This window comes from Podarcis vaucheri (assembly GCF_965113315.1).
Source record: "Podarcis vaucheri genome assembly, chromosome: 3".
Taxonomy (NCBI): domain Eukaryota; kingdom Metazoa; phylum Chordata; class Lepidosauria; order Squamata; family Lacertidae; genus Podarcis; species Podarcis vaucheri.
This window is the reverse complement of record NC_138761.1, coordinates 65,738,877-65,756,288: the sequence shown is the minus strand read 5'-3', so window position 1 is coordinate 65,756,288 and position 17,412 is coordinate 65,738,877. Positions and strand designations below refer to the sequence as shown.

The following is a 17,412-nucleotide window of genomic DNA, read 5'->3' as shown; positions in this document are numbered from 1 at the left end:
ATGAAGATTGAAAGTTTCTTGGATTACAAATGTATATAGAATTCTATTTTGTGTTACTCCACTATGCTGCTAGGAAATCCATTTTTGTTTGTTTGTTACCGACATGCCTTCTTGTTATAGACTGCAAGCTTCCCTGATCAATTTAAATTTTACTTTTTGTTACCTGCAGCCAGAAACTAACCCACCCAACTGATAAACTGCTGTTTAGCAAAAATGTCTCTTATAAGCTGGAAATCCACAGCTATGTAGGTTGCATGATTAATTTTAGCTGATGTGGTTTGCAGGTGGTTTCTGGATGCCATGAGCATGGCTGGCACATTGCAAAAGAAACAGGATGCATGCTTCAGATATCTAATATTACACGCGCATAATTAATGTGGTCCACATGTTGTTTGCAAGATGTTTATGAGGTCTTGATGTGGCGAGGGCATCACTGATGTGGCTTGCTGGAGATTTACAAGAATTTTTTCATTTGTTTTTGTTCAGGGAGAGGTTGATCTGGACTCTACAGTATATTCATCACTGCTTGGAAGTTTCTAACGATGTCTTGGCACACTACCAACAGTTAACAGCATAATATGGGCATTTTTTTTAAAAAAGGTACCTGACTCTTGAGGCCACGAGGGCTTTTTCAAAAACTAGGTGTCCATCATATTCTCAGAAGGACAGACCACCCACATGAGCAGTGAAATGACAGATAAAAATCTGTTGAAATCAGGTGAAAATACCTATGTTTTGCCAACACCAGCTGGGATGAAAGGCAGCCTACCTCAATGCATTCCCATCTTTGTTATTTTTGTGGGAAGATGAGTTGAACTGAAAGTGAATAAGTAACTGTGTAAGCAGAGTCCTCTTCAAAGAGTTATTTCTTTCCCACTGGTAAGCTGGTTCCTAAACACCTACAAAGGAAATGTCTGTTGGAGCGAAAAACACTGAACAGAATCCATGTTATGTGATATTTTGATTCCCCCAAGGACTGAGAAGTGAAAGAACCTGAATGCTCCCTGAACGTTTTTTCGAGCTTTGCTTGGAATGTTTATGGAGTGGGGTTATAATCCTTTGATTTGCATCTGTCTTCTTCATCTTCTTCTGCTCAACATAGTGGCCAGGATCCAAAGAACAGTACAACTAGTGCTGTGTGCCAAAAGAGGGCTTGAGCTTATGTTTTTCAAACAGCAGCCAACATGCCTTATGGAACACAATGTTTGTGAAACTAAGGATGCTTTCAAAAGCAGTTTGTGTACTATATTGCATGCAGGCCTGCTCTTCAATAATAATAAAAACCCCAGAAAATCCCATTGGGCATGCTTAAACCCTACAGCATACCTAAAGTTGCTCTCTGGACTATGGCTATTAAGTGTAGGTCAGCACTGAGTGATTTGAAGAATGTGCCCATGTAGAAAAACACACGCACTTAGTGCTATCGCCGATATTAATCTAAGTAGAATCTAGGTCAAATTTTCTTTGGCATCACATGTTTGGAATCTTGCTGAAAAATTCTGGCAGCCTTTCCAAAATCCTACAAGATTCTGTCAGATCTGGGTCACATTCATCACCTGTAGCATCAAAGAGATGGGGTGGCACACAAGAGAAAGAGAAAAACAGGGTTGCAGGGGAGAGAGAGGGAGGAGAGAGCAGGGGCTGGAAGGGAGATATGGGGTACAAATAACTAGAGAAAGTGATGAGGTTGCAGAAAGAGGAGGGGCATTAATGAGGCAAACTCCACCCACTTCTGGCTCTGATCCCAACACCACTGAAATAAAGTGCCAGTTTACCTCTAAGAGTGGCTGGGGAAACCCAGCTAGATGGTAAGGGTATAAATAATAATAACAATAACAATTATTATTATTATTATTATTATTATTATTATTATTATATAATGCAGTCCTTGGCAGGAGAAAAAGGTTCCCTACTCCTTATGTAAATGAACTTTTAAAAGTTATGGGTTGTATATGTCTGAATATGGGGAATTTTTTTTATGTACAGATAATATGCTGAGAAGTAATCATATATATATATATATATATATATATATATATATATATATATGCAGGTTTTGGTGTCTTCGGGTGTCTTCCCGTGTAAGAGTCGGGGTGTCTGTGCGACGTTTCGACGAGGTCTCACTCGTCATCTTCAGGCTGGTGCTTTCGGCTTCTTGTTACTGGAACAGAGCAGAATCTGGTGTTTGAGTTCCTATAAATACTGTGGAGGGGTGTGGTGTATAGCCTCCAACGTTCTGGGCAGAGAGGAAGTTCCTAGATTAGTGTGCCTTTTCTTCTTTTGTTCCTTAATTACTTGAGGGATATCTTGGGTGATTTCATGAGTGATATTCTGAATACCACTGGGTGGGTCATTAAGTGTAGATTAGTTGCTAAAGCTTTCGTGTCTTGACCTCTTGAGCTTGTGAAGAGTTTTTCTGAGAAGATGGCTGTGCTGCATTTAGTTGTGCTCTGGCTTGGCTTCGTGTATAGGGGCGAGCTGTGGTTTTGTGCCTTGTGCCAGCCAGATCTGTGTAGGGATGGCAGGGGGGTGCAGCATCCGGAGGTGCCACTATAGTTTGGCTACTGGATGGAGTCTGTAATATGTCTGTGGAGAGGGTCTGGGTTTGGGTCTGGTGTGGTTGATTGGTGACGGCGTTCTGTGTGCCTCTGGTTCTGGTGTCGGTTTTTGTGGGGAGGGCTAATTTCCAGATGTCTGGCAGGCGGGACGTGTCGTCACGCTTGTTCATGTTGTGAGGGTGTTTCTCTATCTCGATGGCTTCCACCTCTACATAGGCTCACCTCTACATAGGCTCACCTCTACAAAATCTCGCTAAATTTCTCGCTAAGCAACTTCAGCCCTATGCAGAATCCATCGCTTCACACGTTACTAACTCCTTCCAGTTCATAGAAACAATAAAGAAACAATACCTACATCCCGATGACCTACTTGTGAGCTTCGATGTTGTATCTCTCTTCACTCAAGTGCCCATTAATGAAGCCTTGACAGCCATTCAAAACAAATACAACCCCCCCAAATACATCCTGGACCTGACCAACCACTGCCTAACCAACACGTACTTCATCCACAATGGACAAAGATACAAACAGATAGAAGGAGCACCTATGGGATCACCCCTCTCACCGGTCATCGCAAATTTGTACATGGAACACTTTGAAACCAATGCTTTAGACAAGTCAGAACACAAACCCAAACTTTGGCTCAGATATGTTGACGACACCTTTGTAATTTGGCCACACGGGAAAGAAAAACTAGATAGCTTCCTCACACATCTCAACAGCCTACACCCCAAAATACAATTCACTATGGAAATAGAAGACAACAACCAACTCCCCTTTCTTGACGTCCTAATCTACAAAAAACCTGATGGCTCCCTAGGACACACTATCTACCGGAAAAAAACACACACCAACCGCTACTTACATGCACAATCACACCACCACCCTGCACAAATAAACTCCGTAGCCAAGACTCTCATCTCCAGAACCAAACGCCTGGCTGACAAAGACCACTTGACAACTGAGTTACAGAATCTCTCAAATGTGTTAATCGCCAATGGATACCAGAAAAACAGGGTTACGAAGCTAATCCAAAAAGAAACACCCCCCAAAAACCAAGACACAGAAGAAAACAATGGCATGGCCCTCCTTCCTTATATCAAGGGCACTACAGACAAAATCAGCAAAATCCTCCATAAACACAATATCAAAACAGCCTTCTGCACCAACCAAAAAATAGCCAATATCCTCAGAAACCCAAAAGACAAAATCCAGCTGGAAAACCAAGGGGTCTATGAAATACCCTGCAAAGTCTGCCCAGCCACGTACATTGGACAAACAAACAGACGAATAAATGCACGTATCGCAGAACACAAGAATGCCGTCAAAAAAGAAGAAAAAACTTCCTCTCTTTTCCAACACATGAAAGAAACAGGACACGAAATTAATTTTGCAGATTCCAAATTGCTCTTTAACATGGAACATCACCACAAGAGAATAATCATGGAAGCCATCGAGATAGAGAAACACCCTCACAACATGAACAAGCGTGACGACACGTCCCGCCTGCCAGACATCTGGAAATTAGCCCTCCCCACAAAAACCGACACCAGAACCAGAGGCACACAGAACGCCGTCACCAATCAACCACACCAGACCCAAACCCAGACCCTCTCCACAGACATATTACAGACTCCATCCAGTAGCCAAACTATAGTGGCACCTCCGGATGCTGCACCCCCCTGCCATCCCTACACAGATCTGGCTGGCACAAGGCACAAAACCACAGCTCGCCCCTATACACGAAGCCAAGCCAGAGCACAACTAAATGCAGCACAGCCATCTTCTCAGAAAAACTCTTCACAAGCTCAAGAGGTCAAGACACGAAAGCTTTAGCAACTAATCTACACTTAATGACCCACCCAGTGGTATTCAGAATATCACTCATGAAATCACCCAAGATATCCCTCAAGTAATTAAGGAACAAAAGAAGAAAAGGCACACTAATCTAGGAACTTCCTCTCTGCCCAGAACGTTGGAGGCTATACACCACACCCCTCCACAGTATTTATAGGAACTCAAACACCAGATTCTGCTCTGTTCCAGTAACAAGAAGCCGAAAGCACCAGCCTGAAGATGACGAGTGAGACCTCGTCGAAACGTCGCACAGACACCCCGACTCTTACACGGGAAGACACCCGAAGACACCAAAACCTGCATTCCTGTACCCGTGAAAATCTACGAAAGCAAATATATATATATATATATATATATATATATATATATATATATATATATATAAAGGAAATGTATTTCTTTTTAAATTTCAAGCATGAAATCAAGCAATCTACTTCTGCTATTTGTTTTTACAGAAGATCTCACTTTAACTCAGGGGGAACTTAAGATAATATTCCTGTACCTGAAGTAACTTGACCTGGACGAACTGTGTTGGCTCTTTCTCACTCTTATACACGTGGAAGTTTTCCTTCAGAGATTTGATGTTGTACATACGATCGTTAGAGAAAGGAGACACAGGCCTTGTGAAGATTTTCTTGTGTTGTACTTTAAAGGCTTTAGGCTCTGTTAGATATGGAAATGAGGGAGAGAGATGGATTTTCGACAGCATTCTTAAAACACAAGGAAAAACATGTAATGGCTTATATACAGTGAGCGTTCTACATGTATTAAATTCTCACTGAGAAAGGGTTTTCCCCTGAACACACTATTCTCATTTATGCCAGGGGTGGGGAAACTTCGGCCCTCCAGATGTTGCTAGCAAGCATGACCAATGGTCAGGGATGATGGAAATTGTAGTTCACCAACATCTGCTTATGCATACTTGGTGTTTGCAAAGCGTGAATTCATTACTTGACTGTAGATCCTTATTACCACTGACAAGATGGAGGTATCAGCATGCCTAAGGAAACCCCAAGGTTTGCAGAAGTACCAAAAACTTAAAGGAGCAAAAGTTCAGGGGGGAAACCCTAAACATAGTCCAATAAAGAAAAATCATGCTCAGTGACCACAGAATGCTGACCAATGTTGTAAAGGTAAAGGTACCCCTGCCCGTACGGGCCAGTCTTGCCAGACTCTAGGGTTGTGCGCCCATCTCACTCAAGAGGCCGTGGGCCAGCGCTGTCCGAAGACACTTCCGGGTCACATGGCCAGCGTGACATCGCTGCTCTGGCGAACCAGAGCCGCACACGGAAACGCCGTTTACCTTCCCGCTTGTAAGCAGTCCCTATTTATCTACTTGCACCCGGGGGTGCTTTCGAACTGCTAGGTTGGCAGGCGCTGGGACCGAACAACGGGAGCGCAGCCCGCCGCAGGGATTCGAACCGCCGACCTTTCGATCGGCAAGCCCTAGGCGCTGAGGCTTTTACCCACAGCGCCACCTGCGTCCCTGACCAATGTTGAGAGGTGGTAAAATGGAAGAGTATGGCAGAAGGGGGAATGAATGAGGAACGGAATGGATTTTCCCGGAAGAGGGCTTGGATAACTCGCTCCCACATTACACCACACGGCAATGCTTTGTTACAGGTCCCACTTGTGAAAGTGAAATTTTGAATGGTCAGGATGGTAGTCAGTGCCAAAATTCTATGCATAAGAGATGTCAGCAAACACATGAAATGCCTCAGCGCCCTGCAGGCTCAAAGTCCACATGGCTTGAAAGACTTGTCAGACTTGGTAGTATAGAGCAGGCTTCCTCAGCCTTGGCCCTCCAGATGTTTTGAGACTACAATTCCCTGCATCCCTGACCACTGGTCCTGCTAGCTAGGGATCATGGGAGTTGTAGGCCAAAAACATCTGGAGGACCGAGGTTGAAGAAGCCTCGTATAGAGTAAGGTCACAGCAGTGACATCTCTTTCTCAGACTGCTAACTGGCCATTTATGTCTTCTATTCACTTGCAGGCACAAAGCAACAATCCCATCTTTGCATGCCAGGATTTTGCATTCCAGCTGGATGGGTAAAAGGAAGGTCACCGGGGATCTGAACTGGAAGCATTGCCAAGTGGTTTGCTCTGTGAATCATTTGGGAGCTCAGTGTTCCTGCTATGTGTATATGAGGCTCGATTATCTATGTGAAATGAGTTACCTTACAGACACTACCTTGGGAGGCTTAGTCCTGAAAGACAGCGTGTAAGTACTTTAAACAAAATGCCTTTGTAAGATTTTTAATGGTTCACTACAAATGCAAGGTTGATTTGACCTTAAAAGGCACATTCATCATGGTTGCCAACTTCCTTTGGTAAGGAAAGGCTTGCCGAGTTCTCCAAAATTTGCCAAATGACAGATGCTGCTGTAGGTATTTAAAAGGGGGGGGGGTGAGATTAAAGCGTGTATTTTAAAAAAATTTATAAGACTGAAAGGCAAGCTACCTGTCCAAAGACCACGAGGTCTTTCACTTAGTCCTGGAATGAATGGGTTGTGGGGGCTGTTCTGTAAAAGACCGTGTTGTTTGAGATATACTGTTCTCTCTCCTCTGGACATATTTTCTAAAGACTGGAGCAGCATTTTTTCCTCTTCTTCACGAAGAAGTTTAGGTAACATCATTATGGAGTTGAAAACAGTTGACAGTTTATTTCCTTTATTTTCTTGTTCTTCTGCACATCTTAGATCTTTGAAATGGGATTGCTCAAATCCTCTTTTGCCCTTATCCAAGTTCTTCTGAAAAGGCTCTGGTAGACATATCCTGTGAAAAACAAACCAGCACCCATCATCAATCTGTTGCTCCTTGTTGGAAGTTTCTTGAGTTGCCTTCTCTCCATCAGGCCATTTATTGACTAGAGTCTTTCTAAGGAACTCGATGACAGCTGCTGCATCTCCTCCTTTGACCTGGCAACTTCTCAACAACCTTAGAAGCACAGCTGAATTCTCTACTGACTGGATGCGTTGTGGGTTTAATGGCTCAGAATGATCCACGATAGACCTCCGTTGAGCTTCTTCCACAACTTTACTGACATTTGGACCTTCTATGATGCATTCCTGCTGAATCCCACAGTCATATTCTAAAAACTCTTTGAGCAATTCCAAACCAAGCATGTCCTGAGTTTTATGTACCATAGTACAGGAAGCAAGTCTTTTCATGTGTTGGAGTAGGTCGGTTTCTGCAGCCAGACGCAGGAGCTGCTGAAAAAGAAAACCCAAAGACAGGTCACACTTTAGCCATCTCTTCTTAAGATAATCCTGGGAGAATTAATTAGTCCAGTACAAATCAAGTTTCATCCCAAATAGTGACTCAAACAGATTATTCTTATTCTTATTAAAAATGGGGAATTAATTCAAGTATGTGTAAGTATGGACAATGTACAATCTTTCCCACAAATTTATTCCTACTTCCTTTCAGAGCTGGCAAGGGAAAAGAGATCATAAACAGCAGTGCCCATACATCATAAACAGCGGCACTGTTAGCTAGCTCCATGGGTGGCTTGAGGCTCAGAGTTGAGAGAAATGCCAAACAGTGCAACACAACAGGGCAGCAAAGCTCAAATTGCTTGCTTTAAACAAACCCATAAAAATCAGTAGGGATACTTTGGAATATGCTGTTAAAGCTACAAGAGATGGGGAAAAGACTATTTTGCTTCCTGGGTCAGAAAATCCCAGTAGTGACCCTCCAGTGATGCTAAATCTTATTACAACTAAACCAAGACATGGACAATTTGCTACACTTTTAAGAGTACCTCTAATAAACTATGGCTTGGTATTATGTGCAAACTAAACCTGTGCAAGCATACCCTTAGGGACAGTTACATGCAAATCGAAACAGCCCCCAGCCCCTCTTATCCCTGTGTTTCACCTGTGTCCCCTTGCTTTCCCTTCCCAGCTGTTTATTATGGCTCAGCTCCAAAAATAAGTGAACAGAATGAAATTCATGGAAAGAACATTCCCACCATCTTTTCTCCTTGTGCCTCCTGAAAATTCTGCATGGTTGGGTGTGCTGTCCTATATACAGTGTGGGATGGGGTGCAATCCCCAAATCTGAACAGAGCCCCCCATTTTGGTAATTCCCTCTCCCCCAGCAAGCCCCATGCCCATTATACAGAGTTCAGGGTGAGCCCCATATCCTCTGGAGAGGCTTTTAAGGGGGCAAAGGCAGCTTAGAGGTAGTGGGGGTGGTTTAGGATTCCCCCCTTCTTCCCATGAACTTTCTTCCATATACTTATCTTAGGATCCAAGCCTATATCTGTACAAACTTCAGTTAAGGACGAACCGATGAATTTTGTGACACATATAAGGCATGCTGTAGTAAACATAAGTCATGCTGTAGTAAGCATCCTCCCACTGCAAACAGCACCCTTGCCACTGCGTGGCATGCAAGCTTCATTCTACAATCCTCTGCAACCCTTCCCTTCCCCATAGGACAATTAAAACACACAGATTCATGCATTCACTTAGCCCATCGTCCGCTGAGACTCTATCTGACTGTTGCCACAGGCCTCCCTTACGACAGTCTCAGCTACTTCAGTGTACCACTGGGAGCCACTTAACCCCCTTGTCTCACAGAGATCAGATTCTTTGTGTTATGCTTAAACTCCCATGCTGAGGAAGAAGTACCCCACAATTCCTTGCTTTGGGTGAGGAAGTCAGAAGGACTCTGTTTTTGAAAAGGGAGTTCACAACAATTTCAAGCAGTAAATGCTAGAATTCTCAAGACTGCATCTTTCAGAGTTTCCAGGACAAAGAGCAAGAGGCTACTGTCCGTTTCTTCCAGTGCTAATGAAGCTACCTAACAACAAGAAGAGTCATGGCAGCAGTAAACCACAAGTAATCTGTAAACTGTCAGCGTGAATAGAAATTGCATCCCATGAGGAGAGAAACAAGCTGCCCTTTGAGCACTGTGCTCTCTCTCTCTCTCTCTCTCTCTCTGTGTGTGTGTGTGTGTGTAAGGTGTGGGTGTGATGTGCCCGCTTTACAACTATTTTCCAGAGATGGATGAGTGTCTGGAAAAGGGTGTTTATGAAAATGTTCTTCTGCCAATTGTCTTGCTGTCCTAAAAAGCAGTGGAGCTGTTGAAGAAGAGTAGGGGAAAGGAAGAACTATCCCCCAAACACAAAAACACTCTAGTGGCCAGTCAGTGAATGCCTAAATTTCTTTCCGGCATGGCAAAATGCACTCCTCAATAAGATCACTATAATCTAGGAGATGAAATGGAATTTGATGGGACACTGTCCTGTTTGGCAGCATTTGCTCTCTGAAGATGCACTAGTTCCAAAAAAATGACAGAGCACCATTTGTCCAAGCCAAGATAACTTGCCTTGCCATGGCGATGTGGGAAGCTGAAATGCAAGCCATGTGAACTGGTACCAAGCTCGTGGATAAACAGATTTCTGCTTCCAGTGCTAGCAGTCCCCAACTCACCTTATTCATCCTTAGCCGTCCCTATTTGGAAGTTATGTTTTCTGGGGCTGTTGCCCACTGTTTCTAACAGTGACACTACTGAAGAATTCCCAATTAAAGCTTTAATAGACAGGAAGCTGTTGTAAAGCTAGCATGTGATATGCAAATTTTAGATATTAGATTAAGGTATGGTGGAGAGAGAGAGAGAGAGAGAGAGTGTTAGAGAGTTTTATTTTTTAAAAAAGACAGATGTTGATGGGACAATCAGTGTTAAAAAGGTTGAGCTTCTAGCTGCTGGGCCAAAATGCTTCAAATATGTTTCAGTGCATTAAAGATGGTCAGGTTATGCCTTGGTTTAGTTTCAGCTATTTGCATTCCTCAAATGAGCATGTGATCAAACAGTCCTACAATACTATGAGCTGTACTCCAATCTATACATTTTTTTAAAATGTTGTGTACAATGCATATGCGTCACTTGCAGAGGCAAGTGAAATAGTTCAGGTTGTTACCAGTGCCACCTGACTTATGCACATGCGGCATATCAACATGGCTCACAACAGAATGTTAAAATTTCACAGCAAACCCTGAATCCTGGCAACCACAGCATGTCCTTGTCTCCTCCTCCTGTGTGTACACGGAGTGAGAGGCAGCGACTGAAAATGAGGGTCGGATTATTTACAAGGGGAAATCTCGGAAGCTTTAAATATTTGTGGCTGGTGTTAAAAAAAGAATCACAGCGAGTTAATTGGCAGAATCTGGGACCAGGGAAATGGCATTCAAACTGATTATTATTTCCAAAGTGACCAAGAAAAGTGTGCAGTGCCAAAGTCCAAGTGGCTCTAGATATTCTAAAGACATTGGGGTGTGGTGGGGAAGTGCTGCAGAGAAGAACAACAAGCAAGTTACATTTAGTCTTCCATTGCTTGTTTCAGAATTCTGAAACTGGAGCTTCTTCATCTCCCCTCCAGGGTGATTCCAGAGCTAAAAGAGACTGTGCACATATGTCCACGTGAAGAAAGAAAGGTGGATCAGCTGTAGACCTCCTACACAAACAGAAGAAGCACTTTTTCTCCCTTGTTTCAAGGGTCCAATATGGCTCTTACGTTCCTTTATGAGTATTTGTTAATTTATCCCATAAGGGTCATGGCGTTAGGCATCATGAGACTTGAAGCAGAAGAGCCCATTCAACTGCCAGATGGAGATTCCTTACTCTCTGCACCACAGGGCCGCTTTCTGAAGGAAGGAACCATAAGCAGTTCAAGCTGGGGTGCTAACAGTACAGATCGGAATGCTCTCAGGCATGGTTAGTTGCATTGCTTATTGAAATTAGAAGATACCTTTTATTTTATTGGTTTAATAAATTTATATCCTATTTTTTGGGGGGGGGGGAAATCCTCACAAGGCAGCAAAGATAAGCAGGTAAACTAAACCACGTACAGTGGTACTTCGGGTTAAGAACTTAATTCATTCTGGAGGTCTGTTCTTAACCTGAAACTGTTCTTAACCCGAAGCATCACTTTAGCTAATGGGGCCTCCCACTGCCGCTGCGCCACCATAGCACGATTTCTGTTCTCATCCTGAAACAAAGTTCTTAACCTGAGGTAATATTTCTGGGTTAGCAGAGTCTGTAACCTGAACCGTATGCAACCTGAAGCGTATGTAACCCGAGGTACCACTGTACTATGCAAGTATGTAAATACGCAATTCAAAACATTAAAACAATCAATAACATGCAAATAGTAAGACCATAAAATAGGGTGCAATCAAAATAAATCAGCCCCTGTGCCAGTGCTTCCTTGCCTGCTGTAGCTCAACATAGGCAGTTTATTAAAAGAATGTGGAAGACTATCAAGTTGTCTTTTTCCTCCTTTGGACCAGTTCCCTGCCAGCCTGCCTCCATTTTGCACCTTCTCCTTGGTACCTATCACCATTCCAGCCACTGAACCAAGGCATCTGGAATGGTCAGTTGTGCTGCTGATTTTCTTGTTTAGTGTATTTTCTAACAGCTACCATATACACGCAACATTTCTGCAAAAATCAAACAGCATGTGGTACATGTGTAAAATGTTAATCAGCTGGCTTATATTTTGAATCACTACCATCTGTAGTTAGAGAAATATGCTCAAACACGAACCACCCCCATATACAGAATGATAAAACTGCAATTGAACAGACCTGTATAGGCAATGTCAGAGATTCTGGATCATCTTCAGGAATCCCATATGTTTCTGAGGGGGAATACATATCAAGTAATAATAAATGTATGGGAAACACAAAAGCAGCATTCCTTCAAGTACAGCAGCTGCGAAGCAAATGATTTACGCCTGCTTACCAATGACTGGGATGGCACAGTTTCATTCTGGGAGCACAGTTCCCAGAAAACTGACCTAGTTTCACGTCAAAGGGAATTATCTGAGGTGATTGTTCTGTCAGCAGGTCATGATATTCTTCTTCTGGAAGTTCAGTTTTAGTACAATTCTTTTGCTCGGGATAATATTTATGACCTGTTAGCAGATTTGATTGGCTGCTCAGATGAGGGAACTTGTCAAATGATATTATTTGAAGACCAATTCAAAGGCTACAATCCCTCACCACAGAAGCTCCCAAAAATGTTTATGCATGGTGGTGACCTACTGAAAGGCCAGAATGTCTGGAATCAGTATCCCCATGGGATGGTCCCAACTACAAGAGCTGCCTTTACACCAGCAACAACAGTTAAACTGTGAGCAGTTTTCAAATGTTATAGCCTATATGGGGGATGGTCTTATGGAAAGTTTTCTTTTGGCAGTGGTGGTCAAAGGTATTGTGGTCTACTTGTGGGAAGGTGAAATGTTTGAATTGGCTTTCAGAGAAGCATTGCATTGTTATTTTGGTGAGCAGATGGTGAGCATAGAGTTTGGAGGGGATATCCAGCAAGCTAATGGGGCGGTAGTTTTGGGGGAGGGTTTTATCTCTTTTTTTGTAGATTGGCACGATGATGTTCAATTTCCAACCAGCTGGCATTTGAGCTATATTATTTATATAGGTGTAGAGCTTAGCCAGGATGGGTTGCCACCAGTCCATATTCATTGTTTCTAAAATACCAACAAGAGATGATTGATAGCGAGCAAGGTCTGTGTAACAAGATACTTAAATGCATTTTGCTGAGAGAAGCAATTAATTCTAAACATTCAAAATGTGAATGAAATCTTTCAATTTTAATTCAAAATTTGATCTCAGCATTCAGTTGTGAAGGATGTACAGAAAGGCTAGATTCTACATCTTGACAGTATACCAAAGGTAGTGCTATAAGTTTACCAAAGGTTTATTAATGGTTCAGCCTACAATCATGAAACCAGCTCAGTTGTTACATTTCAGAGAAAATGTGGTTTGTTTCCATGAATGGACAACACAACACAATTCTAACAGAGGGCGGGGGGTTATTCCTTTATGAAAAGCCATCCACTATGTTCTGAAATGCTTGAAGAATTCCCCCCCCCCCAGACAATAAAATGCCTCTTCCCTGAAGGTATTTCAGACACTTCAATGACACATTAAAATGTTTGTTTGTTGTCTTCTCAGTATAATTTTGAAAACATGATGTGATCCAAAGTATGTGTTTTCAGTCTTGCATGCCACCATCCAATCCCTAGTGATGTACTTGCTCCATGTTCATTACACTGTACAAACTTTCTATTCATAGTTTTCCTCCCCAGTATAATTTTTAGAGGGTAGGCTGGAATTTCCTTGTGTGGCATATGGCAATCCTCCACCTGAAGGCTTGCTCCAAATAAAAGTTTACATTCCTCTGGCATCTCCCTTCAGATGTAAAGGCATGAGGTATGTGTGTCTTCTGTTAAATAACCGTCTGCATTTACATGTTCTAGTGGCAAAAGGTACATAGTGTTCTTACACCGTACGGGCAGCAGGAATGTCCAACTCTACTTCCTCTCATAAATACTACATAATAGACAAGACTTTTAAAATATGCCAGTTAAAACTCCGGACTGGCCCTTCCCACTCCAGGTACGAGAGCTAAGAAAGCTTGAAATAAATACCGCAAGAGAGTTGGGCCTAGCAGTGGGAGGTCAGCTATGGTAACCACAACCTCCTTTTTGGATTAAGGGAAGATAATTTCATTTGGAGGCAATTGCAAGAGGTCGTGAGGTGATGGACGGCAGTGGTCTAAATACTTCTGTGAAGACATCAAAAGTGGGAGAGGAATTTTGAAAGAAATGTCTAGGTCTGAGAGTCTGTTTTATGTCACTTCAGCTAATGCAAACAAACAACTTGTGTTGGCGTTGCTTTTTAAAAAAAGATATGACAGAGTGTAACAGTAATTAAAAGTTATGATGGATAAACAAAGCACACATAGTAAATAAAAAAATACATGTGTAGCTCAAAATAACATATCTAACCCCGCATTGCTCAAAGAGATAATGTTTTTAGTGTGTGCACTATAGTAACTGTCCATTGATATGAGGCCACAAAAATGTTTTGACTTTTAATGATGACTCAGCCTGAAACACCATCAAAGTCTGACATACTACTAAAATATCCACAGAAAGTGAAAATATAGCTGTTACAATCCAAAGCCATGAGGAATTCAATCCCATGAGCATGAAAAAATGCAGAGGATTCTTTTTTAATATAAATAGCAGGGAAAGGGTTTCTTACATTTTTTATCTGATAGATGGTGATTTCAAAAGTCCTCACCTCTATGAGCTAGTAAGAAGACACTTATTATAACAAGCAAAGCTTGAGTCTGAAGGCACAGATGTAACCTTCTTTAAGTAGCCTGAGTGCCAATGCATAAGGTTGATGAGTGGAACAATTTCATCAGCTGAGAACTGGCTGGATGTTTTTATGGTTTGTATACAGCAAACAGACCATCCTCTCTAGTCAATTTGAAGTCATAATGGTATTCACAATGCTGTGAGGAACTAGAAGTATATACTGGTTGCTTTAGGACATTTTGGAGTAGGACTTGCGAGAAAATGTGGCTAGTTGCAGGGCTTTTTGGAAGCATCCCTGGTCTTGGCGACTGCAAGTTTTATTTGTTCATTCCACCAAGGACATTTCCTTAAAATACCAAGCACCTCATCTGCTTTTATTATAAGGTTCTTAAAAGACATTATTTACATGCTCAAGGAAGACACATCTGTCTGTCTGTGTGAAGATGCTGCATTGCAGCATGATAGAAATCTTTCTACGAATGCATGGTCTATGGGAAGAACTCCAGTGCAGCTGAGGTTTTCTGCAAATGCCATAATGAATGTATGAGGTTGGAGGATGCTGCTGTGGTGTCACCCTCCATGTCTGTTTACTGAATGTGCAAAGAGTATCTCTCAGGGGCTCCTATGCCATTTCTCAGGCCAAACTGCCCCACACTTAGGAAGGATATACAATAAAACGTTAAAAGCATCAAAAGCTAAGTAAATTCTCGAAATAAAATACAAAACCAGCACAGAACAAATAGCACATGTTACTCAGCACCAAAATTTAACCCACAAAGACCAATGGAGGTGTTTTGTTTTTTAAGTGTGTTTAAAAGAGTTCAGAGACAGGGCCTGCCTAACATCATTAAAAATGAGGAGCTACTGCAGAAAAGTCCCTGCCTCATAAGCCTGGTAGTTTTTGCAGATGAGTGTCTCAGCAGGGTGCTTCACTCTTTGGCTTAATCGGTTTTCCTAATGTCAGTCATAACGAGAAGTTTCTAGCCCTCATGGGTAAAAAAAATCCATTTTAACTCCTATAGTCAGCAGAAGGTCCCTGTCAGCTATGAATGTATATGGGGGGTTTTCAAGGCTGGGAAGTACTGAGCCCTGGGGAGAGCTAGAACTGTGTGAGCTTGGAGATTGCAGGAGCTAACATAGATGTGGGCACCACAGTGCGGTAACTAATGTGGTATCTGGAATTGGATTTTGGCTTACACTGTGGATTAGGCTTCCACAAAGCACCAGGGTTTAGAGGATTTGCGGGCTGCTTTTCTGGTGGCGTTTTGCTGGAGAGACTAGAGCAGACAGTTTGCATGCAGAAGGTGTGAGACTCAATACCCAGCATCTAATCTCCAGTTAAAAGGGTCATGTAGCAGGTGATGATGGTAAAGGTCCATGCCTAAGACTGGCTGCTGCTGGGCAGGGCATGGAATGTGGGGCTGGATGAACAAATAACTTGACCCAGGAAAAGCTGATCATTGTGATGGAACAGTGAATTGATGCAAATGACAGGAACTGAGCCCAGGTCAGTTGATGGAGTGTGGAGCAAGCACAACCTATGAAATGATGTTGTAATTTCCATGTCATTTGTTTAAAGTTGTTATTACTCACTCAGGTAACCTTCTTGAAGTGGAGATGCCGATGTCTTTTTGCTAAAGTATGTGTACCCTCCACCAGTGCGTACTGGCTTCTCATGATGAAAGCTATAAAGCAAGAAGGGATATTATAGAAAGATCACTTCCCAGATCCTATGAAACGGACCTATCCCACTCCCCTATGACAATCACTCCTTCTAATAGCACATACAGTACTCCTGTGCTGATGGAAATTAAACCAGAAAGGATCTCAAGTGGTATTAAGCATGCTTGAGATAACCTCAAATATTGCAGCAGTGATGATTTAAAAAACCGCAACAACCCTAAAGAGGGCAGCTCCCACAAAGCCCAATAAGAACTGGACACCTTCAAACATCAAAAGACCCATGGGATGTTGAGTGTCTATTGGAAAAGAAAAATGGGAAAACAGGAGGAAGAGTGAAGTGGCTTCCTGGATCCCCAAACATCTTACAGTATCCCAGAGAAAAGCATCTCTGAACAGGAGCAATCCTGTTAGGAGGAATACAGCAACCTTTTGGCAGTGGTCACCACCGTTGTGAGTTTAAAATAGGCTGTGCCAAGCATTTTCTGATTTTAATATTCATTTAGTATATTCATCACATGGAAATAAATTATCACTCAGTCAATGCTCACTTCATAGATCATGTACAATGTTTAAATGTGCTTTAAATGTATTACCTAAAGGCAAACATTTCCACGGACCCTTTCAGATACTGCAGGGCTGTGACCACAGCTTCAATTCTTGTTATCACATGATAAAATGATGCCACGGTGTGGTGTCTGAAAGCATTACCATGCTGCAAAACAAGCTGCTGTATGGTAGATATTTTGTAGATTATGGCCTGGAGCATCTGTCTGGAACAAGCTGTGGCCCTCCAGATGGTGTTGGACTACACCTTACATCATCCCTGATCACTGGCTGTGCTGGCTGGGGCTGATGGAAGTTGTAGTCCAGAAACATTTGGAGGGCTGCAGGTTGTGCACCCCTGGCCTAGGAACATGGAGGTGGAGGCGGCCTAGGCCATCTATTCAACCCCACTGCTCAGTGCAGAAAATCTAGAGCTAGAACATGTCCAACATGTGGCTGTCCTGCATGTATTTGAAGATCGAGAGCCCACCATCACCCTAAGTAATTGGTCCCAGTAATGAACTGCTCTTGCTCCCAGTGTTGAGTCACAACACACCCTCCTATTCCTCAGTCCCACTAGAGCTTAGCCTGTCCTCTGAGGCATTAGAGAGCAAGTTTTTGTTCAGAAGACACTT

The 17,412-nt window shown here is 42.6% G+C and overlaps 1 protein-coding gene across 1 annotated transcript in view; it reads right to left on the bottom strand.

The window, feature by feature from the left end:
- LOC309528707 (uncharacterized protein) overlaps positions 1-17,000 on the bottom strand; it is a gene marked incomplete at its 5' end in the record, with an annotated part of 120,563 nt that extends 103,563 nt beyond the window's left edge. The window contains 5 exons of the mRNA XM_082216304.1: positions 4,918-5,078; positions 6,878-7,628; positions 12,012-12,064; positions 16,145-16,236; positions 16,828-17,000. Of these exons, the coding sequence (XP_082072430.1) occupies positions 4,918-5,078; positions 6,878-7,628; positions 12,012-12,064; positions 16,145-16,236; positions 16,828-17,000 (1,230 nt within the window). The remainder of the gene's footprint in view (positions 1-4,917; positions 5,079-6,877; positions 7,629-12,011; positions 12,065-16,144; positions 16,237-16,827) is intronic.
- Between the last annotated feature and the right edge of the window lie 412 nt (positions 17,001-17,412).